At 41.8% G+C, this 25287-nt stretch overlaps 1 protein-coding gene across 1 annotated transcript in view; it reads right to left on the bottom strand.

Moving 5' to 3' along the window:
- ARIH1 (ariadne RBR E3 ubiquitin protein ligase 1) overlaps nt 1-24119 on the bottom strand; it is a 38972-nt gene extending 14853 nt beyond the window's left edge. The window contains exons 1-6 of the mRNA XM_075273641.1: nt 22795-24119; nt 6838-6905; nt 5463-5607; nt 2483-2575; nt 2240-2295; nt 852-918 (exon numbers count right to left, since the gene is read on the bottom strand). Of these exons, the coding sequence (XP_075129742.1) occupies nt 852-918; nt 2240-2295; nt 2483-2575; nt 5463-5607; nt 6838-6905; nt 22795-23085 (720 nt within the window). The 5' untranslated portion in view covers nt 23086-24119. The remainder of the gene's footprint in view (nt 1-851; nt 919-2239; nt 2296-2482; nt 2576-5462; nt 5608-6837; nt 6906-22794) is intronic.
- Between the last annotated feature and the right edge of the window lie 1168 nt (nt 24120-25287).

Genomic DNA, 25287 nt, shown 5'->3' on the forward strand with positions numbered 1-25287 from the left:
ACTGCTAGCAATCTTTTTTCCGTGAGCGACATGTTGCCGCTCACGATAAAAAGAAGCGAGCTGCCCTTTCTTCAGGCGGATTCCGCAGATCATTGAGCCGCGGTGTCCACCTCGCGGCGGCACCCTCCGGACTAGGCCGCATCTCTGGAGCGGGAAGTCGCAGCAGGCGTATTTTGGTCCCGATTTTCCCGGCTTCCCGCGTCAAAATCAGGACCAAAATACACTATTCTGTGCCCGTGTGAGCTAGGCCTTAGGCTATGTTCACAGGGAGGATTCTGCTGCAGATTTCGCCCCCGAATCCGAAACAGATTCCTACCTGAACCCGCCTCTCATTGTTTTCAATGGGAGGCACAGATCGCAGCAGGACGCAGAAAAAAGAAGCGTCCTGCTGGTTCTTGCCGTGGATTCTGCAGCTTGAGACTCCTTCCTGATTAGGCCCATTCATCCGGGAATAATCAGGAGCGGGATGCCGCAATGAAATGCTGATGCACTGCATTAGCATCTAGTCGCAGTGAAAATGCCGGTGGCAGAAAATGAAGAGGAATCTCTCTTCATTTTCCGCCGTGTAAACATATCTTAAGGGTGCGTTCACATTGTTTAATGTGTTCTTCTGGTCCATCATACAGAAGAATGGATTAAACAATAAAACAGATCTGTCTAATGACTGATAACAATAGATCCCATTGACTATAATGGAGTCCATCACGTATCTGTTGTTTTCTCGTAGACATCACTGAACAAGAGAGTTGGCCTTGCTGGACTTTTTTGTCAGCAATTTCAGATGGGCTCTGATGTGAATGTAGCCTAAGATATACCAAGAAACAAATACATTCTGTGCATCAAGCACTTACCTCTACAAAGCTATTAGTTATTAAATGCTGATACTTTAACTTCACTTTTGAATCTGTGATTAAACGCCTGATGGAGAGAAAAGTTCAGAAAAGTTATATAATGTAGAAGGTTAGATGTAGGCATTTGACGTAGTGTTGCTCAAATCTACTGAATGAATTCCGCAACAGAGGTCAGTCTATTTGCAGTTAGTCTTACAAGTGGATTCCCGGTCAAAAAGTTTATTAGTGGATTGCATCGTGGAGTTTTAATATCCATACCTGCCTGTAGCTTTTACAAAAAAAAAAAAAAAAAAAAAACATTTTGGGGTTTTGTTTTCTATTTTTTTGGCAGGGTCAGATGTACCTTTTATTCATACCAATTTGGGAAGTGTCTATTGCTTTGATTGCTTTTTATCCAAAATTTTATGGGAGGCGAAACTGCAAAAAAAAAAAAAAAAAACCTGGCAGTTCAGCTATTTTGAAACTTTTTTTTCTTGTTACGGTGTTCATCGTATGAGAAAAATATTTTTTGAAGTTTGTAGGCTGGGTGTTTTCGTACACTGGGATACCTAATGTTACCAACACGTCTTGGTTTTTATTTTAACTTTATAAGTGTTCTAGGGCAAGGGGCATAACACAAATTTTTAATTCTTTTTATTTTTTTCAGTTTTTTAAAAAACTTTTATTTTAATTACTGTAATTGACAGACCTCCTATAAAAATGCCTGCAGTTTGCAATTATATACAGATGAAACACATAAAATAATAAAATAAAGTCTCATTTGTAATAATCACCACATAGGGCAGCTGTATGAAAAATCTATTTGGGACCAGAAAACTCCTGATAAAGGGAGTCTACCACCATCCACCTAGCATGTTTAGCTACCAACACGGTGTGCATTATAGTAATAAATAACATGTCTTATTATGTATGTCACTTTTGTAGATTTAGAGAGAAACAACTCTGAAGTATTATGCAAATTAGGAAGTTTGTGCGTGGGGCAGGCCTTCAGCCCTTTCAAGCACTGCTCTTTCCACTCACACCCCTACTATTTGTTAACTGCCAGCTCATGAGAGTTGATCACTCATCCTACTTGAGCAAGAAGAGAGGTGCTCTCAGGCCTGTAGGCTCACCCAACCAGTGCGCCGTCTCATTTGCATAAGACTTCAAATTTGTTTTTCTTCAAATCTACAAAGTTCTCACTGTTGTTCATCACTTCAGCAAGTGATGGCAGTTGAACATGTGGTAGACTCAATTTAAGGAATAAAATCTGCAATCTTATTAGATATGGAGACCAGCTCCAGCCTCAACATTTTCATATAATATTTGGAACATTTATATTGTCAAAATAAGGAGAATGGAACAGCATCAAATACAAATACTATATGTTATATTAGCTCACCACTTACATTACTGTATTGTCATCAACTAAAATGTCACAGCCATGAGCTGGGCAGGAGATGGTCTAAAAGAAAGAATACATGTAAAATTAAAACAAACATCTGTAAAAATAAAGCAGGTAATTATTCTGTTAGTCTAAGAAAGAAAAATTGTAAAAATGTATCTTGAATGCTTATTTTTGTACTAGATTAACAAAAATAACACAAATTGAGTACCCAGATAATCGTAGAATTCACTACCAATGGTCTCACCTGTCCCATTCCTTCCTCTATGATTTTGGTGGTTAAATATTCACCCCAGCACTGCATGCAAAACTTGTGACCACACTCAAGGCCTGTGAAATACTGTAGAGATACAAGAGGGGGACAAAAATGTCAAAACACAATAAATGAGAGATGAAAAATATGTACAGGGTAAACCTGGAGCCTCCAAACCCCAGAATTTGTAAACTTTGTACTGCAATGATAAAGCACACCCTGCTGAAGACAAAAAGTTCTGTCACACGAGAACATTTTCAAAATGTCCAACCCTATGGTCTAGATGCTACATTTGTAGTCTACATTCATTATAGATACATATCCAAAGAACAAAGACAAGGTCAGACATATCTTTAAGGTGTATTCCCATCCCTAAAATCTTACTTAAAATGAAAGCTGTGGTAATAACCCCTTTATTCTTCTCTCAGGGCCCCCATGTTGTATTTTTGGTGTCGTCCTTGGTTAGAGCTACAGATCAGTGGCAGCACTTTGCAGTTAATTCCAGCCAGTGCACAGCGAGTATAATAAAAATACATTTTATTTACATAGTGCCAACGTATTCTGCAGCACTGTACAAAATAAGTATGACCTGATCACCTCTCTGAACCTCTTCTGAAGGCTGCAAAACTACTACTAGGCATGTGCAATAACCAGGTTTTTGCTCTATAGCACTGTAGACGGGGTATATCCTGGGCAATGCATTAAGGCCTCAACTGTTATGTCACTCATCTGGGGGAGTAACTGCTGCATAACAATATGGGTAAGGGGGTGAGGGCGTGGCATCATTGCAACCACACTTACTACAGCTGGTTGTCACAAGCAGGGAACTTGTTACCCTGTCAATGCTGCACAATATTGTATGGACCAGCATCAGGAGAGAGTATGTTCCACAGCCAGAAATGTCCTGAGAACAAGTAACCAGCAAGATGGAAATACCCCTTTATGGCACAGTCCCACCAACACTTATCCCTTAACCATAGGTTATAGAATAAGCGTCTTATGCTCGTGGGTGCCACTGCTGGGAATTACAATGATCCTGGAGTGATAACAGGGACAAAGTAGAAGTGTATGGAACAGACCTCGTGGTATCCATTGTTTACACACCGCATTCATGGGGAGTCGGGATCTTTATTGTACAGCAGGGAAGTGATATTAAAGGTATTATAAACTGTACTTTTTTAATCACTATTTTTTTATTGTTTTTTTTTTTTTATCAGTACAATATAAAAAAGAACAGATAAAAGCATAACAATAGATGTTATAAGTATGTTTATAGGATGTTCATCCAGCTAATAATGATAAAGCTAAATAACTAAAACAGAAGGCACATAATGGTTGTGACACTAGGGTCACACTAGCATTGCCTCTCTATTATTTGGGTTTATTGGTGGCCCTGAGCAAAGGGAAGGTGGACCGCTAAAACAGTGGTTACACAAGGAGCCCAGCGGACCCCACTGACTACAATGGGGGCCGTCAAGTGTACTTCATTTTTTAGAATGAAAACGGCAGAGGAGACTACATAGCCCGAGTCTGTTCAGGCAGGACCAGACCTTCCAGTTGTCCATAAACTTTAAACCTTTGTAATTCCGAATATGTAACATTTTCTCAAAGGTGAATGCAGAATAGAGAGCGGTAAAGATGTCTTTCATTGTGGGAACTGTATTGGATTTCCAGCGTTTTGTGATATTTGCTTTAGTGGCTAGCAGATATGCGGAAGCACATGTCTTTGGAGGGAATGGATATGAAAACATAGAAAAACGTCACAGTACACCATCACAGCTCATTGCCTTTTGTAAACTTTGCATATACAGTGGCCAATACCTTTAAAGCATGCCTCCAATTATATTCCAAAATTTCCTAGATTCAAATTTTCTAAGTTAAAAAAAATGTTCCCTTCTCCACGTATTGGGCTGCTCGTCTCTTTATAAATCTGTATCAGTATTCAGCTCACACACACAAGTTTCTCTCTCCATTACTCTACTATAGTACAGAGTAGCAGCAGTAATTTGTACGTCTTTTCCAGCAGCCTCCTCCTTCCCCTTTCCTCTTCATAGTCTAATACAGGGGTCTCAAACTCAATTTACCCGGGGGCCGCTGAAGGTAGAGTCTGGGTGAGGCTGGGCCGCATCAGGTTTTCCCAATTTTTTTTTTTCTAAAAGTTGCCATATTCTGACAGCCGTAACTTTTTTATACGTCCGTGTACAGGGATGTATAGGGTGTCTTTTTTTGCGGGGCCGGGTGTACTTTTTAGTTCTACTATTTTGGGGAATTGCTTTTGCTTTGATCACTTTTTATTCAAATTTTTATCAGAATCAAAACAGTGAAAAAACGGCGGTTTGGCACTTTTGACTATTTTTCCCGCTACGGCATGCTCCAGGCACCGGCGATCACCGGCAAAATGGCGACGCCCATGCGCCGCCAGGAAAATGGCGCTTCCGGCGCCTTTGACCGTGGCACCGGAGGGGTTAATGCCTCCGATCGGTCCCAGGACCAATCAGAGACATTAGCGCCGTTTGTCTACTGTTTAAAGCAGTAGACAGCCGGCGGCTATGGCGGCCGCCCGGCTCCCGGGCGGTCGCCATAGTTACACACCCGGCATGCGCCGTACTATTACGGCGAATGTCGGGATGTCCGCCGGGGGCCGCAAACTATTGTCCCGAGGGCCACAGTTGGCCTGCGGGCCGCGAGTTTGAGACCCCTGGTCTAATATATAAAAAGTAACTCAGCCTGATAAGTGGAAAAGGAAACCTGTTTCTTCAATAAGATATATTAAGTCTCTTATATTCACCTAAATTATTCAATTCTAACCATTTGTTTTCTTAAGAGTTACCATATTCTACTGCAGACATTTCACTTGATAACTTGAGCAATCAAATATCAAAATGACAGTGAACATGAACATATTATTTACACAGAATTTAAACCCAAAGTGGTAGCCAGAATTTTATAAGATCAGAATTACAAAACCACTTACTGAGTTTGGATAATTCAAGTAGCAGATTTGACAGGGCATATCTTGGGCAGAGGAACGTGTGTTCATCTGTCGAGTCCGAGACTTCTTACTTGGGTTTATAACGTGACATTCAGAGAAGAGTTTCTCCAGGTTGCCATCAAAATACCTATGACAGCAAAACATAGCAACTTATCTACTGAGATTCTCACCAAACAGAAAAACCTACAAACATATGTAAATATAGTGCCAAAACCAAAATGTCACAACTGTTTAGGCTCCCAGAAGGTAACCAGTCAAAAGTTCTTAAAGTACGCATTTCACCACCTCCACCTCTTAGCGACTGTCAAAGATTGCTGCTCCACAGATGCTTTCTGTAGCCCCTATCGTTCCTGAGTATTCAGTGATGTTAATATGCTAATTAGCCAATTTACTGTTACGTGGGTCGTTCTTGTCGGTGTACTCCAGTCCAGGACTGCCCACCTGACAGTAGAGAGTCCAAGTAGCAACTGCACTGAAGTCAGTGGAGTGGAGTCTGTGAAAGGATGCAAAGAGCTGGATAAGGTGGAGGTGATGACAGATCCTCTAAGGTTCTTAAAATAAGAAAACTGAGACTGAAAAAATAAATATTTAATTTAAAATGTTTTGAAACACGGTAACAATCGTAGTGATTGAAACAGACAGCCAAATAAAGTTAAAAAGGATTTTTCCACTAAAGTCACCACAGATCCAACTGTGGAGTCACCAAACTAAAATGAACACAAGGTCCCCAAGTCCCATGTGGGAAAAGACCAACATTTCATTCCGTTCTGTGGGACAGATTGAGTATAGCACTCTGTCAGTCCCATAGAAGAGAAGTGAGTGCCGGTCATGCAAGTGCACTGCTAACCCATTCACATAGAAGGATCCCTATTCTTATGTTGGTTAGGGGTCCCAGCAGTCAGACACTTATTCCGTGGAGAGGGGTTAATGGTTATAAGTACTATTGTATGGTGGCCACTGGCACGGCCTAGAATGTATTTACAACAGGAGAAAAGTGTTTATGATGAAATCTATATTTCAATCCACTATTTTTACACAAATATTTATGGCTAAAGACAGAGAGTGTTATCTTAGGGCTGTGCATTTAATGGCAGTAATACATTACTGGCCTATTTTGTTACCTTATATACAAAAGACTGTCTGTTTAAGGCAGCAGTGCTACATCTACATTTACAAGTACTGTTAAAGCTTCACATGGTATTACCCAACACCAAGCACACTGGACTGACTGTTCACATTCCTAATTTTTTTTTTTTTTTTTTAACTCAAGAGAACCGCTAAGCATCTTGTTTTCCAGCCATTAGAATTTACTGTCAACGCTGACAGAAATATGTTAAACTTCCATGATTGTGCTCACCTCTCCATTAGCTTCTCTTTGTCCCAGTTGAAATGACTCAGGAGTATTCTTGTGATGGTAGCTGGATTCTAAAGAAGGAACAAACAAATTCAAGTCGTGCAAAACATATATTGCAGTTTTATTTTCTTGACTTACAACTAGTTACATTCACATAATGGTTAGAGATGAGCGAGTACTGTTTGGATCAGCCGATCCGAACAGCACGCACGCATTGATATGAATGGACGTAGCCGGCACGCGGGGGGTTAAGCAGCCGGCCGGCGTCAAAGCGGAAGTACCAGGTGCTTCCATTCATTTCAATTCGTGCATGCTGTTCGGATCGGCTGATCCGAACAGTACTCGCTCATCTCTAATAATGGTATGTTCCTCCTCAATTTCCCACTCTCCTCAAGACAACGTATTCTCACAAACAAAACATCAGGCACAAAAGAAAAATGGCATGAGGCATAATAGAATGTCAAACAGACAAATCGTGAGGATGTGTAATACTAAGCTACAAACTGCAGCATCCTAGATCCACCATAAGTGTGTAACCATATGTGTGACGGAAGGAGGAACAGTATAAGGAACAGTATAAGTATAAGTATGATAGGCTCAGGGCAGACATCAGAAAATTTCTGCCTCCTCAGCAAGCATAAAGGGGGGGGGGCAGTAGAAGCCTGTAGAGGACAAAATACCTATGTATACAACTTAGACACATATTTGCAGCAGTGACCAGGGCCTAAGTGTAACTATGAATGGTTTAACACAAGGGTAGGGAACCTCAGCTCTCCAGCTGCTGTGAAACTACAACTCCCAACATGCTCCATTCACTTCCATGGGAGTTCCAAGAACAGCAGAACAAGTATGTATGCTGGGAGTTGCAGTTTTGCAACAACTGGAGAGCCATAGGTTCCCTACCCCTGGTTTAACACATCCACCTAGTACCCTGATGGCTAACCTATGACACGTTTATCACAGGTGACATGCTGAAATGTTTTTGCTGACACACATTAAGCTGAAAGCATCTGGAGGTGAGGGCAACTCTCCTGGTTCCTGCTGAGTACACAGCAACTCTCCTGCTGTTGACAGCACTGTGGGAATGGCGGCCATCTTACCTCCGTTAGTAAAGCTGATTTTAGGGTTAGGAAGTGAAGCCAGAGCTCCCACCCGCACTAAGTTTATTACAGACTTGCACCCAGACAGCTGGGAAAGCTAGGACTACAGCAACAGATGGCTGCAGGGGGATAGGAGTCATCTCAGGGCGTGTGCTCCTGACACCATGGTCAATATCCTAAAGCAGCTACCAAAATCTCACCCTGCTGCCAATGTACCCACTATAGTTATCACTCAGCAATACTGGGGGTAGAGAACACCCCATCAGAGGCAGTTAACCTTGCCAAGACCTCACTGGTCTTGAAGTGTACAAAATACCAACCTTCAATTGAAGATTTAGCAAATGAAATTCAGCAACAAAAAGTCACTAAGCAGTAATGTAAAGATTTGTTTTTTGCTTTATTAATAAATATAGTACATATATTAAAAATATAACATTTTGTTATTAGAGTTACAAATATCACAAAATTATGTATTTTTCTAGCAGTGACACACCACCCAACTTATGCAAATTTTGACACACCAAGCTCAAAAGGTTGGCCATCACTGCCCTAGTGTAAACATTTTTTTAAGGTTTAGATTTTACTCTACCAAATGACTTATCAGCTGCTGCCATGTGTGACTAGTAACCTGGTTCACATAAGTGTGCACTGATAAGTGTGCTGACATAGCAGATATACATCGGGGTGGTTTAAGAATATTCTAATTCTGTTAATCCAGTTCTCATGACATGCTCCTAAATTTACAACCCCAATGCTCCCCCACCCTTCTCCAAGCAGTATCTTTGGAAGACTGGTTGCACACCTAGGGGTTTTTCTTTGTTTTGCATTTTTGCTTGGAAAATGTTGCCGCCTGATGTTATTTCTCATAGATTTGTAAAAGCTGGCTAGAGACAGAAGTTTTAAAGATAATATCATATATTATCTGAGCAATTATCTCATAATATCTGAGCAATTCAGCAACCCCTAACATTTTCTGAGTATTGCTAAGAATGAGATTACCAAAGGTGGTAAAAGGGGAATCCAGTCAAAAGGATCAGTCACTTTTACACTGCATAGATGATGAAAGTTTGGTTGTAGGGGACCACTGGGATCCCCAACAGTTACCAGCATAGGAAATCCTGGATCTCCAAATTATTAAACTGCAGTTATAAGTATATAATATTAATGGTCAAGCGTGGAAGATTAGGAGACCCACAGCTACAGGTTTCATCTGGACATACCGTATTTTTCGGACTATAAGACGCACTTTTTTTCCCCAAAATTTTGGGGGAAAAGAAGGGTGCGTCTTATAGTCTGAAGGTGGCGCCTGGCATCCGCTGTAATAGAGAGGCGGAAGCCGGCAAGTGATAGACGCCATTACAGGTGCCGGGGCCTGCGACATCGCTGTGCTCCTCTGCCATGCATGAAGCCAGCAGCGGCAGGGGCTCCTCCGTGCCCCCGCCGCTGGCTTCATGCAGGGCAGAGGATCGTAGCGATGTCTCAGGCCCCGGCGTCTATCCCTCCCCGGCATCCGCCTCTCTAGTACAGCGGATGCCGGGTCAGTATCCGTGGCCCCTTCTCCCCCGGGGCCGGTCCCCACCGGCCCCGTACCTGTAAAGTTGCAGGCCGGCTCCTGCGCGGCAATATCGCAGGAGCCGACCTGTTCGGGTGACAGCCGGGAGCCTAATGAGGCTCCCAGGCCTGTCACTGCTATATATTAGTATTGCGGCTGGTCTCTATGACCAGCCGTAATACTAATAGACAGAATGTCCCATAGACGGCAATACAGTTGTATTGCCGTCTATGGGACCTGCGATCAAGTGACCGCAGGTTCAAGCCCCCGGGGGGGAATAAAATAGTTAAAAAAAAAAGCTTTAAAAATATGAAATAAATAAAAGTTCTAAATCACCTCCTGTTTTTTTTTTCAATACAAGGTGATCTAAGCAATAGATATCCCCCAAAATGGTATAACTAAAAATTACAGCTGGCCCCGCAAAAAAAACGCTCTATGCATCCCCGTACAGCTGCAGGGTCACCTGTCAATGTGGCCTTGCAGCTGTTGCAAAACTACAACTCCCATATATTAAATATTTTACCAGTTTTTGCTTCAAATTTTTTTTTCCCTATTTTCCTCCTCTAAAACCTAGGTGCGTCTTATAGTCCGAAAAATACGGTAAATTAAAGGAGCAGTCCCACATAAAGACAATCCCTATTTGTGTCTCCTATTAGGCATAAGAGTGTCATAGCATAAGATTTCCCACCCTGGACCTTCTCTATTAGCCATAGACTCCTTCATAAATGACTGACAGCCATAGTCAGCCAGAAGCAGTAAAGTAAATATGCAACAAACTAGGCATCTAACTATACAACATTAGAAATTATATAATTTAATTCAAAATATTAATTTTGCAGGTGGCAATAACTTTTTTTCTTACTCCACCCAAAATCTGTTCCAACTCAGACTCCATGACACTGGTGAGGGGCCTATGTTTTGAAAGAGAGGCTCTCTGATTGCACAATTCCTTTAACACAGATAAGGATATGTTAAAAAAAAAAAAAACCTGACACCAGGGTGATGCATGCTAAACCAGGAACACAGATAAACCAGGCTCGCCTTAACGTAATACCTTTTTCCCCTTGAAGATTCATTGCTACATGGCCAAGATATTCATTTATTTCATTTTCATTGGGGAAAAAAGCATGACAACCAGGTGAGCCAGACCTATCTGTGTTACTGGTTTAATATGCTTCATATTGATGACAGACTCTTTTTAAAATCACTATAATATTATTAAACATGCAGATATAAGTATTTGCTCACCATAGTATGAAGATTATATAAAGGACCATGTTACACACAAAACACACAATATAATTTGGATAGTTAGTTGCCATCTCTGGCAGTGGAAAGGCTAACCCAGTCATTGTGACATTATGAGATCCTCATCAGCTACAAGCTCTCCAGTGTCAGGGACACGGTGTACACAACTCAGACACTTGACACAGACATAAAATAAAGTACTTGCTTATTTCACAGGTATGAGAAGCAAACATTCAGAAAAAGTCTCACATAGGACTAAAATGTATTTTTACCAGCTTACAAGAACAGAGGAGATTTAAGGCTAAGGCCCCAGGTTGCGGAAACACAGCTTTTTTTTTTTTGTTGCAGTTTATTGGGCTAAAGGCAAGAATGGCTACAAAAGGAATGGAAACTCTATAAAATGTTCTTATATTTCATTCTTCTGGTCCACTCCTGATTTTGGCTCAAAAAACCACAACAAAAAAAAGCTGCATTTCTGCAATGTGGGGCTTCAGCCTTAAAAAGGACTGAAAAAGAGAAGTCTTAGTTTCTAGCAATGCCATAACTTGTCATGTCCCTACACAATCTACATCAGCAGGACCCCCTGTGATCGACTTGTATGGTCAGAACAACAGGCAACAGCTTAGGCCCGGTTCACATCTACGTTTGGACCATTCCATTCTCCTCTTCACATGAACAATGCGGAGAGAAAAGTCCTGCAAGCAGCAGGAACCTCACGGACTCCATTATAGTCTATGGCGTCTGCCGGTTTCCTAAGGTAACCGCTTTTTTATGCGGATTCGTTTTCCATACTAGGGTACAACAATAATAGAGGGTAGTCTGTACCAGGTAGATGAAGGGGATGGGAAAAACAAATAGCTCTAAGGCTGAGTTCACACGATGGAATTTGCTACTGATTTTGGTGACAGATGCCTGTCAATGGGAGAGCAGAGGTTGCAGCACAAGCTCAAAAAGTAAGTATCCCGCTCGATCTGAGGTTTCCAGCAGAGATTACCTTTTCATCTGGGCCTATCAGCGTTGTAATGGCAATGCTCTGCATCAGCATTCTGACCTGGGGGGGGGGGCAGAGAATGCAGGGGAATCCGAGGTGGGTGCTTGCCTCAAACTCCTCTTTGTTTTCTGTTATGTGGATGGGGCTTAATATAGAGAAGTCCAACATTGTAACAGGAATATGTAAAGAGGCAGAATTGAAGCACTAGTGACAGCGCAGTATGAGGGCAGCAGTATAACCAGACATTCAGAGCATGGGGTAAAGATGACAGTAGTATAATAGATCTGTACAGTCACGATTGGTGTTGATTAATGAATCTTAGAACAATCCCTTTACAAACCACCATGGAATACCAGGCCACTGAATTTTTATTTTGTTTAATGGTATATCCTTTAGCAATGATAGTGAGAGACATAATGGCTTGGATGCAAAATATGTGAAATAATCAACGTGAGCAAGTTCACGATAACAAACGTAGCGATTAATCCGACTTGATTTTGGTTACTCCATTAATTACCTAACTCTACTACATAGGGTCTCCATATAATAGAATAGTCCATGTCTGATTCCCATTATCCCAAGGGCCCACTTTTCACATCATGCAGAGGTGCATTAACTTGTGAGTAGGTTTAAGATATATCGCTACTTCACAGATCATGCAGGTATATGTGCTAAAATGAGTTAGGGTGCATTCACACTACGTAACGCCAGCGTGTATCACAGCCGTACACCCCGGCGCTACAGCAGGGCTGCCGAACACTTCCCATTCATTTCTATGGGAGCCGGCATGCGAACGCTCCCCATAGAAATGAATGGACTGCTTTTTTCCATTCATTTCTATGGGGAGCGCTCGCATGCCGGCTGCCATAGAAATGAATGGGAAGTGTTCGGCAGCCCTGCTGTAGCGCCGGCGTGTACGGCTGTGATACACGCTGGCGTTACGTAGTGTGAATGCACCCTTAGACTAGCTTTAGTAGGATTAGGAGGTAAAGTTTGGTTAAAATGGTAGCAGTTAGAACTGTTCTGATTGGAGTGAAATGTATTTGTTCTGATATTTGCTCACAGTTAGCAATGTATTACCCATACACATATGCCCCGTTTACCCAAAAATAAGACCTATAGTAAACCCTAGCATGATTTTTCAGGACTTTTGGTATATGCTTGAAATATAAGCCCTTCTCCAAAAAATAAGCCCTAGTTACAGCTCATTTATAGAGGACTAGAGATGAGCGAGTACTGTTCGGATCAGCTGATCCAAACAGCACGCTCGCATAGAAATGAATGGACGTAGCCGGCACGCGGGGGGTTAAGCGGCCGGCCGCCGTCACAGCGGAAGTACCAGGTACATCCATTCATTTCTATGGAGCGTGCTGTTCGGATTGGCTGATCCGAACAGTACTCGCTCGTCTCTATAGAGGACCTTTCATGGTTTGGGCACAGGCAGTTCTATATACTGCTGAAAGGCCGACAGTGCGCTGAATTCAGCGCACTGTCGGCCTTCACGATCTGTGCCCCGGGTGAAGAGCTAGCAGCACGCGCAAAATAACGCACGTTATACGAACAAAAAAAAAAAGCCATTGAACTCAATGGCTTACTACATTTTACATATGTAATTTGTAGCAAAATGTGCGAAGCGTTACTCCGTGTGAAGGCGCCCTAAGATTTGTTCAAAGCTGAAATACCACAATATAGCATATAAACTGATGCAAACAAATTCCATTATTTTGTTACATATAAAGGTGTAGCAAAGTTGACTCGAAATTCTGCAATTGGATAAAATGCTGCAGAATAGTATATCAGCACAGAAGACAACAAAAACCAATGAAAAGTTATTAGAAAAACATTTTTGATAAGACATCACACTGCAGCAGTTTAAACAATTGCAGAACTTTGGGTTAATTTCAACATTTACACTTTCAGGCTTTTGCTAGTGACCAAAATCAGACTGGAATAATAACTGGTGCATGGTTAACACTGAGTAAACCCACAGAATACGGTTAGAGGAAGACTAGATCACTTCTTTGTAAAATGGGTGGACTATGCCATAAAGTAATGATATATAAAAGCTGATTAAACCTGGATGCAGATGAGTAAAACTCCTGACACATCCAGTGCCAGGTACTAGGACAGGAACTAGCTTAGCTTCTGCGTCACACACACATAAGAAGCTTGTGTTGTGGCCCAGGAATTAACCTGTTTGCTCTAAAGGGGCAATAAAACTGAAGCTTCATCTGAAAGATTTTCCATACATTAGGACACACTCATACCTTTAACTTAACAAGTGTAATTTTCATTATTTACTATATATAAATCAGACTTCTAAGCAATGGCTATTAAAACTGGAACAGTGATGGATCCCATTTTTATCAGCATTGAAACTGAAGTCAGTTCCACAACATGCTGTGCTTTTTATTTGAACATTGCGTTCAATACTGATGGAGACAAACGGACATCACAAAAGAGGTGTAAAACCATTCTAAAATGGTTTGCAGATTTCTAGTACAGACAACTTTAGATGTATGGACCATATTCCTTCAGAAGTTTTTTTTGCAAGGACAAGTTTTCTTTTAAGACCATAGATGAGTTTTTACGTATATAAAAGCTTATTCACTGTAGAGCGTAGCCACATCTACAGTGACTTCAGTCACGAGACACCTACTTTCTTGTTAACCCGTTGAAGACGCGGCCTATTTTGATACTTAAAAGGGTTGTCCTTTCTTGCGCTACACATTCAACTTGACTGCAACCAGGCTGGATGTAGGCGATGCTGGTGACAGTCAGCCCTCCACTTCAATGGGAGTACCAGAGATAGCAGAAGTACAGCACTGAAGTGAATGGGAGTACCAGAGATAGCAGAAGTACAGCACTGAAGTGAATGGGAGTACCAGAGATAGCAAAAGTGCAGCGCTGAAGTGAATGGGAGTACCAGAGATAGCAGAAGTGCAGCTCTGAAGTGAATGGGAGCGCCAGCGATAGCTGAAGTACAGCACTGAAGTGAATGGGAGTACGAGAGATAGCAGAAGTGCAGCGCTGAAGTGAATGGGAGCGTCAGAGATAGCCGAAGTTAAAGTGCCGTACTGCAGCTATTTCTGGAGCTCCCATTGATGTTAAAGGTCCTTTTAATCTACTTCATGGGACAAATCTTTATGGACACAGGTCTTTTTTTGTTTTTTTCTGTTGTCACATTCTAAATTCTATTAAATTTTCATTTTAAAGGACTTGTCCAGTGTGTGTGTGTATATATATATATATATATATATATATATATACCGGGGTAAGGTGGAAGAAATTAAACCACACTCACCTGTCCATCTCCATATGTCAGCATTATTTTAAGGCTAAGGCCCCATATAGCGGGCCTCAGCAAACAAAAAAAAAACCCACTGCGGGAAAAACTACAGCGGCAACACACTGCATTTTTTCCTGCAATGCTTTTTACAGAAAGTCTGTAGAGGAAACCTCTGAAACTTTCTGCTTCCATTATACCTATAAGGAAACCGCCGTAAATATAATCGATATTGCAGCGTGTCTACTGTGCGTAATTTTCACAAGGTCTGGATAGCTAGAATACTATCCACCTTGAAGGATTGTAAAACGCTGCAGTTTTTTCTAGCCAATCCCATCCACACATTGCGAAAAAATAAGCACAGTGGACATGCTGAGATTTCCAAAACCAGTGTGGTTCTGGAAATTGTAGCACATCAATTACACCTATGGAAACGCCAGCAGTTTCCCTATAGGTATAATGGAAGAAGGAGGGCCGCAGAGGAAACCTCAGCATACTAATCATGAAAAGCGTTGTGGGAAAAACGGCAATGTGTTGCCGCTGCAGTTTTTCCCACGGCACGCTACGTGGGCCCCTAGTTCACACGTAAATTACGTGTGGCTTATTTTGGCACCAGAAAAACACGCTTCCTAATTAGGAAGCTTTTTTTTGGACTTTGCCACGCTTTTTGTAGCTTTTTTTGTAGCGTTTTTTGTTTTTTTGTAAAAACCGCTTCAAAAAACGCCAGGCTGTTTTCCCCTCCCGTAAAGTGAATAGACCAAAAAAAAAGCAATGCAAATTTTTTTTTTTTTTGCAAAAAAAAAAAAAAAACACGCGGAAAAAAACGTTTTTCGCCTCCCATTCACTTCTATTGCTTTCTTCAGGCGGAAAACGCTTGAAGAAAGATCATGTTGCTTCTTTTTTTTTCTGCTAGCAGAAAAATAATAAGCTAGCAGTCTACACAGACCACTATTGTAAAGGGGTGGATTTTGAAGCGATATCTGCTGTCAAAATCAGCCTCTTTGCCCCCATGTCAACTAGCCCTTAAACTGTTTTCTTCTAAATGCTGTGGAAGTTCAGAAAAAATGTCATATCTCAAGAAGCACCAGGATTCAGGCAGCATGAACCTGATGAAAAGTGTACCACATTAGACTGGTGATCAAGTAAAAAATATACTACAGGTTAAATGAAACACACAAAAGAGGAAGCAAACAGCACACGCATAGTGACACACATTTATAAATAGAGCATCTTTCATTTCTCATTCATTTATAGCAACCAATTCTGGAAAAATGACAACTAGATCCTCTTTACACTGTTACATTAGGAAATGCTGAGAATCTGCCTAATTCTCTGTACTGTAAAGTAGGTTGTCCTATCTGAACCCCCATAAATCTGCATTAAACTCTGGGGGAAACCAATAAGTTCAAAAATATGAAGCGTTCCACACATCCCACTGAAATCTATGACTTGTCCTTGTAAGGCACAAAGCGTATTTCATTGTTTCCGTCTACTGGAGGTACATGTCAAGCGTATAACTCTGATGCAAGTTTACATCATAGCTGTATAAAAGCATAGACCCCCCCCCCCCTTCCCCGGATCGTAAAAATAATGTGTACCACATTAATAATATTTTTTATTTCGTTATCCCTCTGTATAGGAAAATGCAACTAAACTGCGCTCTATCAACTAATATCTATCTATCTCAAAGAAAAAAAAAAAAAAAGTGTCAAAAGAATATTTTAAGATATTATGTGTACATAATAAGGCCCTATGACTATATTATGCATTCAGAGAAGGTATTCACATAATGAAATGTGAAGAACATAAAAGTGAAAGTTTCCATGTCACCATCAAAAATAATGAAATCTTACAGTTTTCACTGACAACAGAGCCTTATAATAGGTTGATACTTTGGGCTGCATTCACACGATCAGTTATCACTGACTAAAGAGACAAAGCACATTAATATTTTTTCTTCCCGTTGGTTTTTGAATGGTGCTGCAAAACTGCAACTAAAATACACTGTGTAAATACAGCCTTCCTATTTTTCCTGTTCTGTAGAGATCACGCCTCGTCTTATTACCCTCACTAGCAGGATTACAATTAAAAAAACTCCTACATATAGATAACACACAATAGACAATAGTCACCAGCTCATCTCCTTTCCCTTGCTGCATAATGACCTCTGCCCAGGTCACAGAGCATGTACACTACATTTGAGAGAGATGCTCTTTTTAACACAATATGCTCCAGCTAGTAGATGAAGACCCTGAATGCAGGGGGGGGGGGGGTATATAAGGTGGCCATGCACCACTGGTAAATCAAAAGCTCATTCAAAGACAGCTAGTCCTCCAGACCACTCCTCACACATATACACACTTAGCTGTGGGGAATAGGTCGCTATCAGACACCTCTACCGCTGACTTTTCTCCCTTGAGAACAAAGGAAATCCAATATGCCTGCTCCTTCTATCCTCCTAAAAACATACAGTGTGATGTGCAAGTATAACTATCGGAGCATCTAATGCCTAGACAAAGAAAGTCTAATACTTGTACATATGCTTTGACAAGGTGTGTACTTTTCACTATAATATTTTTTATTCATACTTATTCATTACTTTATCGTACACTCTTTAGCCAAAATCTTTGCTCCTTTTGGCTGTAAATAGATTTTTATTGAAGTAACAAACACGGGCTTTGTAGGCCAAAAATTTAGAGAAACAAAGCGGCCAACATGGCCAATTGTCTCAGGTGTACATGAGAAAGAATATGATCTAGGCAGAATGCAGGACACTACACAGTACATAATATATTTACTAAGAATTCCAAGTAGAAGGAGTAAAACACATCTGTAACTGCAGAGGGTGTTGAACAATCATCTTAGACTTGAGTTAAGATAGAAATGTTACATAGTAGATGAGGTTGGAAGAAGACCAGGTCCATCAAGTCCAACCTATAACCCTACAGTGTTGATTCAGAGGAAAGGGAAAAAAAAAATTTAAAAAAAAGGAAGCTGATGTCATTTGTCCCATGTCAGGGAAAAAAATCCTTCCAGACTCCAAATCCGGCAATCAGTATAAAATCCTAAACCAACTTATCCTTGCCAAAAATCCATAAACATAATCCATAGATGCAAAACACCCAAAAGGTAAAATATGGATAAAGATAAAGAACATGGAGGCAAGGGAAACTCCCACTCCCAGCGCATTGCAGTCAGCTAATCATTTGCTTGACATGGAAATTATCCGGATAAACTCAGAGATACAGAACTGCATCTCAATGTGTTTATTCACACCATGTCACTGCATAGATATCATGCGAACAATCCTTCTTCTACCCAAATACAGTCTAGTAACCAGTGTTTGACAGGTGCTGTCAAGCTAAAAAAATAAGTGGTGATACTAAAGCGTGCGGTCTACCAAGACATTTACAAACACACAGCCCCAGGAATATCACCTGCGGCCTTCTCCCCGGTTTGGCAAACCTATCTTGCTCCATTTGGCAGATACTGCTGTATGTGTCCTGTGTGTTTACAGCCCATCACATACATTTCAGTCCACCTAAAGTGGTTATTGCATCCAAGCCCTCTTCCAGAGTATACATGAGATATTTCCATAGACTTTCTTTGTAATGCATCTTTCTGTCTGTATTTGAACTCTACAATTTGTACAGTGCTGCGGAATATGTTGGCGCTATATAAATAAAATTTATTATTATTATAAGCACCCCACTGCGGGCAAATCAGTGTCCTTTTGGCGTTAATACTGTGGAATTCATTGGACCTTCAGTCAAATTCATCCAACAAAAGCCATGAATGTAGTGTGTCCAGCAGCCATGTCATGTTCCTTGTAATTTTAAGGGATTTTGCTCTCTTATTAATATATATATTCCTGCAGAGACGTACCAGGAATGCATCTTGTAAACACTCACAGGATTACGCTGAGCTGTGTCATGGTTTTGTAATTTAACTAATGTTGACCCCACATGGATTAGCTCCCCTCCCCCCATTAGCATTTTTGTATTTATGGCCATGACTATTACTCTCAGATACGAGTACTATAAAATGCTGCATTGGTATGTATTTTACCTTCATATAAAGTGTTATAAAATAAAAATATTTTCAGTAACACCATGTATACCAACATGTTTAGAGAGGACCTATAGGGGGTGTGAACCCTCTTGCTCTGCATTGGGAAATTATTCAGAAACAATATATTAGGCAATAAATGCATTCTTTAACATATACGTGTCGATGCACACGTTTCACTGGGCCATCTACTCCTTACAGATATTATGCCACAGAGCATATACATCCTTTTTACACAGGATAGCAGATAAATTGCTGATCAGTAAGGGTCTGACCACGCTGAAAGGGAACGCTGGATATAGCCAACATGAATGAGAGTGGGAACACATCGGATCAGCTGCTTTTCCTGCACCTGTATTCAAAAAGCGGGGGGGGGGGACACAACCATTAGAAAGAACCCAACTTATCAGCAATTTTTCAGTGTCACAACATAATGGCAGGTTTACAAGGTACCTCTGAATGCCACAGCACTCCTAAAGAGAATCACTGCTGCACACAGTAGCCGAAATTTACTAATATATAGACAACATAATGTTAGGCAGTCTGAAAATATGCCAGCTCTACAGATTTATCACAGTGACTAATGTGATCTAGTGTATCTTTAGACTGTCTACTCTAAGTAGGTTCCACCTTTTAGTTGGCTTGCTCTGAAACTGAATTTAATGACGCAATTTTGGCACAACTCCGCATATTTGAGCCACAGCCCTTTTGCTGAGAAGCTAGGTGATAGATCTAGCAAGTCAGAAAAGTTTTTGCTCAAAGTAGATGCACCACATGAGTGCAAGTGTCTAGTTAGAAACACAATAATAAACCTGGGCCACTATACACTGCTAGTGCTGTAGCAGTTGCAAAAGGAGGAGGCACTTCAAATAGCTGTTCTGTTTCATACAACCTAGAACAGTGGTTCTGGTACCACATGTAAGTTAAGATTCTGTCATTCCATATGGTATGTATGATTACAGTTCAAACTAAATTGAAGAAAAAAAGTTACTAGTTAAATACACAGTCAGAAATGTACGTTTAAGCAGCTAACATTGCATATAACCAGAAATACAAACTGCTACATCAGTACATACTGGCAAGACACAGTGAGGAGCATTTATTAGCCCTCTACACCAGTGTGTGGTATACAGGCATGAAACTGTTGTGGGCCAAATGTGTGACACGTTCCACGTCCTACTCACTAGTTTCTGTGGCCAGGAATACTTCAGTCCAATAAATTATAATTCACACCAGTTTTCTGGTGCGAGCTATACCCAAAAGCTATACCACAAAGGCAAAGTATCCATTCTAGCATACAAGCATATGCCTGATTTATAGAGACCAGAGCCTCCTCTTAAGGCTGAGGCGCCACGTTGCAGAAATGCAGCCTTTTTTTGTTGCAGATTTTGCTGCAGTTTTATGAGCCAAAACCAAGAATGACTAAAGAGGGAATGGGAAATATATAAGAAGTTCCTATACTTCTATCTTGTCCTTAATCCACTCCTAGCAAGGGCTCAAAACAACACAGCAAAATCTGCAACAAAAAAATCTGCATTTCTGCAACGTGGGGCTTCAGCCTAAATCAGGCATGCCCTACACTTGCCTGTCCCTTTATTAAGACTGGCGTTCAAAACACCAGTATTAATGAGGGTGGGTTCATAGCATCATTATGTAATCTGGTGTCTGTCTGTATTCACCCCCATATTAAAAAAAAAGACTTTTTGTCTTTCTAACACTCATGTTTACTTTTCTGAAGGATGAAAAATTCCTGCAGCCTGGACTTTTTCTCCCAATACTAAATTAAACAAGCATGACAAAAGAAAGTGTCTTTTACATTATAGTCAATGGGAACGAAAACAGAAGAGGCCCCTCCCCCTCTGTCTGTGCCAGTTACTGTACCATCGTTTATGTCTGTTGACCTCATCCTATAATGGATAATAGCAACAGACCCCAAAAACCAGTTGTGTTCACATGAATCTAACTGATCGTGTAGGGGATGGACTCTCCAAGGAAAAGCTTTATTACAGCACTTTCAGAGACTTTTGGAAATATGTAAAAAGTAGGTAACCTTGATTAAAGTGTCACAGTACCAGAATCACTGAAAATTTCACTGGACGGCGGGTTCTCACCTGTGCCCGGTCTCCGCTTTAGCCAATCTGGCGGATTTCCATCTTCTGCCCTGAGAAACTGGACAGAGGTCGGAAACCCGCCAGTCAATTTTCAAACCCATTCACTTGAATGGGTTTGCAAAGGGACCACCCGTCTTCCGCCTCTGGGTCTTCTGCCTCTCCACGGTGAAACTGTTTTTTGTTTGTTTTTTTGTTTTTGTTTTTTTTAACCAGACACAGTGCCTTGAGAAAGGAACGTTGTTCAGAAACGTGTTGGCGATTTTTTTAAGGGTTTTTTTTTTGTTCACTTTTGTATCTTTTAAGTGAATTTATTAAAAGTTAATTTTTATGTAACCACCCTTCAGAGAGCTGCCGGTTTCTTCCACTTTTTCTACATATGTCCGACTTTGTGCCCTGTTTAAAAAAAAACCGGTTTCGCCACGGAGAGGCAGAAGACGCACACTTGTGGTCACTTTGCAAATCCTTCAAGTGAATGGGTTTGAAATCGGACTGCTGGGTTTCCGTCCCTTGTCCAGTTTCTCGGGGCAGAAGACGGGAACCTGCTGGATTGGCTAAAGTGGAGACCGGGCGCAGGAGTAAACATACTGTGTTTTGGGAGGACCGTGAGTGTATATGCAATTTTTCTAATACCTGACCCTGGTGAGACGCACATTGTTGTTATTAATGTTTATAGTACATGTTTTTTTATCCTTAATTATTAAAGGTTATGTTTTAGATGCCATTTTGTTCTTCTTGGATTGTTGTCAGGTGTGAACCCACCCTTACTAGTAATACAAAGTAAAGGGTTTTTTTCAGCCTCAAACAGACGTTTCATATTGATGACCTACCTGGAGGCTGCTGAACAGCTGATCTCTGCAGAGTCAAGGTGCCAGACCCCAAGAGATCACATACTGTGTCTTTAGTGTGAAACATCCATTTGGAGCTGGAAAACTCCCATTGAATTACATTGCTAATGTTGTCCATACACTGTAGAAAACATAAAACTGCTACCCCTGTTAGGAGGAGTCACAAATACTATATGGATAATCTAGCAGTCACATGAATGCCACTGTATACCAGCTAGACTCCTAGGATTTGTTTAGCCTTGTGTTTTATACATAACAAACCCTTAAAAGGGTTTCGTGGGCTAAAAATACTGATGACCTATCCTAAGCAAGGGTCATCACTACCAGATTGATGATGATCCAACACCTAGAGTCCACATTGATCGGTTCCTCTAGAGCAGGGGTAGGGAACGTACGGCTCTCCAGCTGTTGTAAAACTACAACTCCCAGCATTCATACTTGCTCTGCTGTGGAAGTGAATGGAGCATGATGGGAGTTGTAGTTTCACAGCAGCTGGAGGGCCAAGATTCCCTATCTCTGTCTAGTGGTTGGACTGAGTCACTGCAGCTTAGCTGTCATTTAGATGAAGGAATCTGCAGTAACATAGTCTGGACACTACTCAGAGCTGTCTTCCTGCTCTTCTGTATCAGCTGATCGGTGGAAGTGCTGGGCCTTGTCGGGTTAGGTCAGCATAGGTCATCAATATTTTTATCCCAGAAAACCACTTTTAGCCAACATCTCAGACCTCTAGTAAAATGATTTACATGTCATAGAAAATACCTGGATGACTTCATTCACTTCACGAATGCATTCTACCATGTGCTGTAGAATTTGCTCAGCAGTGAGGACCTCATATCTGTAGTCATCATCTTCCTCCTCACCAGGACCAGGCCCAAGGACACCGCCACCTCCTTCTCCACATATCCCGGCTCTTTCAGATCCTCCAAGTCCAGCTTCCACCAGCTCTACATCGGCTAGTTCTAGCTCATCTTCAGGTTCATCAGCTGCGCTGTCTTCACTGCACTCTTCATCTTCATCAAATTCATAGTTGTAGCCTTCGTCTGAGTCCATGTTCCCAGTTGTAGGAACAAGATAAAGACAACTACAAACCAATGCTGGATATTAGCTCTAAAGTCTGCAGCTCCTCAGAGTCCGGTCAGAGGAGAAATCAAAGCAAGAAGCAGACAATGTAAAATAATATCATATAATGAAAGGATGGAAAGCTTCTCCTATGACCACTCTAAATGTCAGCAATCTTCTAAATCAAGGTCAGTGTACAGGGGGTTACACTGCTGTAATGTCTGTAAGGCTGCAGGCCTTCACTATTTGGGTCTTGGAGGACAAGTGTATGCTCTTCAGCCTGTTAATAGCTCATAGGCAGAATAGATATGTCACTTAAAAATAATAAAGATCTAAAACATCTTTACTCCTGTAAGTCAATGATCTCTGTTAGAAATCACAGCATATAGGGGATATTCACATAACTAATAGTTTCACTGAACTGAAGATAACCTTCTGAGCCCAAGTATATATGTAAAAGCTACCCAGGTTATCAGTCCACTGGCATGGGGTGGGCTACTAGAACTATGTGTAAAGAAAGCCAGTGAGTCCCTCGCAGGACCTGCAGTATTACTAGGACATGTGGGGTGTATATGTAGTGTGTATGGGCCGGGTACACCTCTGCCTCCCAATATATCGTATGAATGAGTCACTAGGCTCCACACAGGAACTGCCTGTGCCGTATACGGGGCGCTGTGTCGTGTACTCAGCCCGTATCCTATATAAGGTGCGTCCCTAGCCTACCTCCTATATAAGGTGTGTATGGGGCCTTGCTCACCGGACCTCTAGCTACATACACACACGGGGACTCCGGTATGTCCGAGGCAGACAGGCCTCAGGCCCCTCTATCACCGCCCCTTCCCGATGCGCGCTCCCGTTCCGGTTAGCGCGCGCTCCCGGGGTGAAGAGTCCGCTCCACCTCCGAGCCGAGAAGAAGCGCCGTTTCAGACAGTCCCGCTCGCCAACTAACGGACAACCCCCCCTCCCCCGGTTCCGGTCTCCTGGAGACACCGTGCAGCTCCCGTCGCTGAGCCAACAAAGGGGCGGTAGCGTCACGCACGGGCACGTTAGCGCATCACCACCTGAGCGACGGCGTCGAGTTTCCGGCGAAGTCAGTTAGCCATCTTGGGTGTGGAGAAAGAGAACTATATCAGCTTGTATGTGGCAGAATTGCGGCTTATTGAGGAAGCCATTTTGGTTGTGGCATTCATGTATATGGGAGAAAATTAACAATGCAAAGCAATAGTGTAGTTGGTGAAGGCTGTGCATTAGGCTTGGGCAGGGTATATCAGTGGTGACATAAAAAAGGGTCTACACCTGTATGACTAGAAAGTTTAAGGTGGTGTTCCCACTAATCCTTTCCTGCCCCAGCCAGTGTTTAGATTTGTGTTTTTCTCCCCCCCCCTCCTTAGAAGACTGTTAATATTTTTATTTATCTGTCCATGGCCATGTATGAGGGCTTCATTTATACAGGACAAATTGTATTTTATAATGGTATTATTTAATGTTGCATGTGGTGCACTGGAAAGCTAGTAAAAAAAAATCAGATTTGTAGTGGAATTAGAGTGACACTGCCTTTGCGCAAATTTATTACAGGTTTCCTTTTTGGGTTTACTGTGCAGCCAAAATGACGTGTCACCTGTATGGATCAATACGATTACAGAGATAGCAGATTTATGTATCCAAGTACTTGTGCGGTACATCCCTGGAAGCAGTCTATCATTCTGCCGAGGTGACTGCTAACGCAGTGGTAAGGTAGTTGTGGCCTTTCCCTTCTCTCCGGACGAATATAGCTGGCTTTTTTGGAAAGGGTCTGGAAAAGCTCATCTCTGAAGCTACAGAGGGGGAAAGCTCTTTCCTCCCTAGAGGCGTCCTAAGTGCCAGCTTTCCTCTTCCAGCCGTTCTCAACTCTTCTGCTCCTTTCACGGCTCCACCTCTTGCTTCCAAGGACATTCTTCCCAGAATTCTCACTCTAAGAGGCCCTCTTTCAAGCCCAGACAGGTCTGGCAGTCCCGAACCAAGTCCTCCAAGCCTTCCTCTTGCAAGTCGTCTGCATGAACATGGGAGGTACGGCTGCTGGGTTTCCAGGAGATCGGGTGTACCAGTGTGAACGACGCCTGGGTCCAAGAGGTGGTGTCACCTGGCTATTCCAGCAAATTCTCCTCCCTTCCAAACAAAATAATTTATTTTTCTGTCCCCTTTACCTTCTTCCCC

Source organism: Leptodactylus fuscus, chromosome 5 (genome assembly GCF_031893055.1).
Source record: "Leptodactylus fuscus isolate aLepFus1 chromosome 5, aLepFus1.hap2, whole genome shotgun sequence".
In the NCBI taxonomy this organism is placed as follows: domain Eukaryota; kingdom Metazoa; phylum Chordata; class Amphibia; order Anura; family Leptodactylidae; genus Leptodactylus; species Leptodactylus fuscus.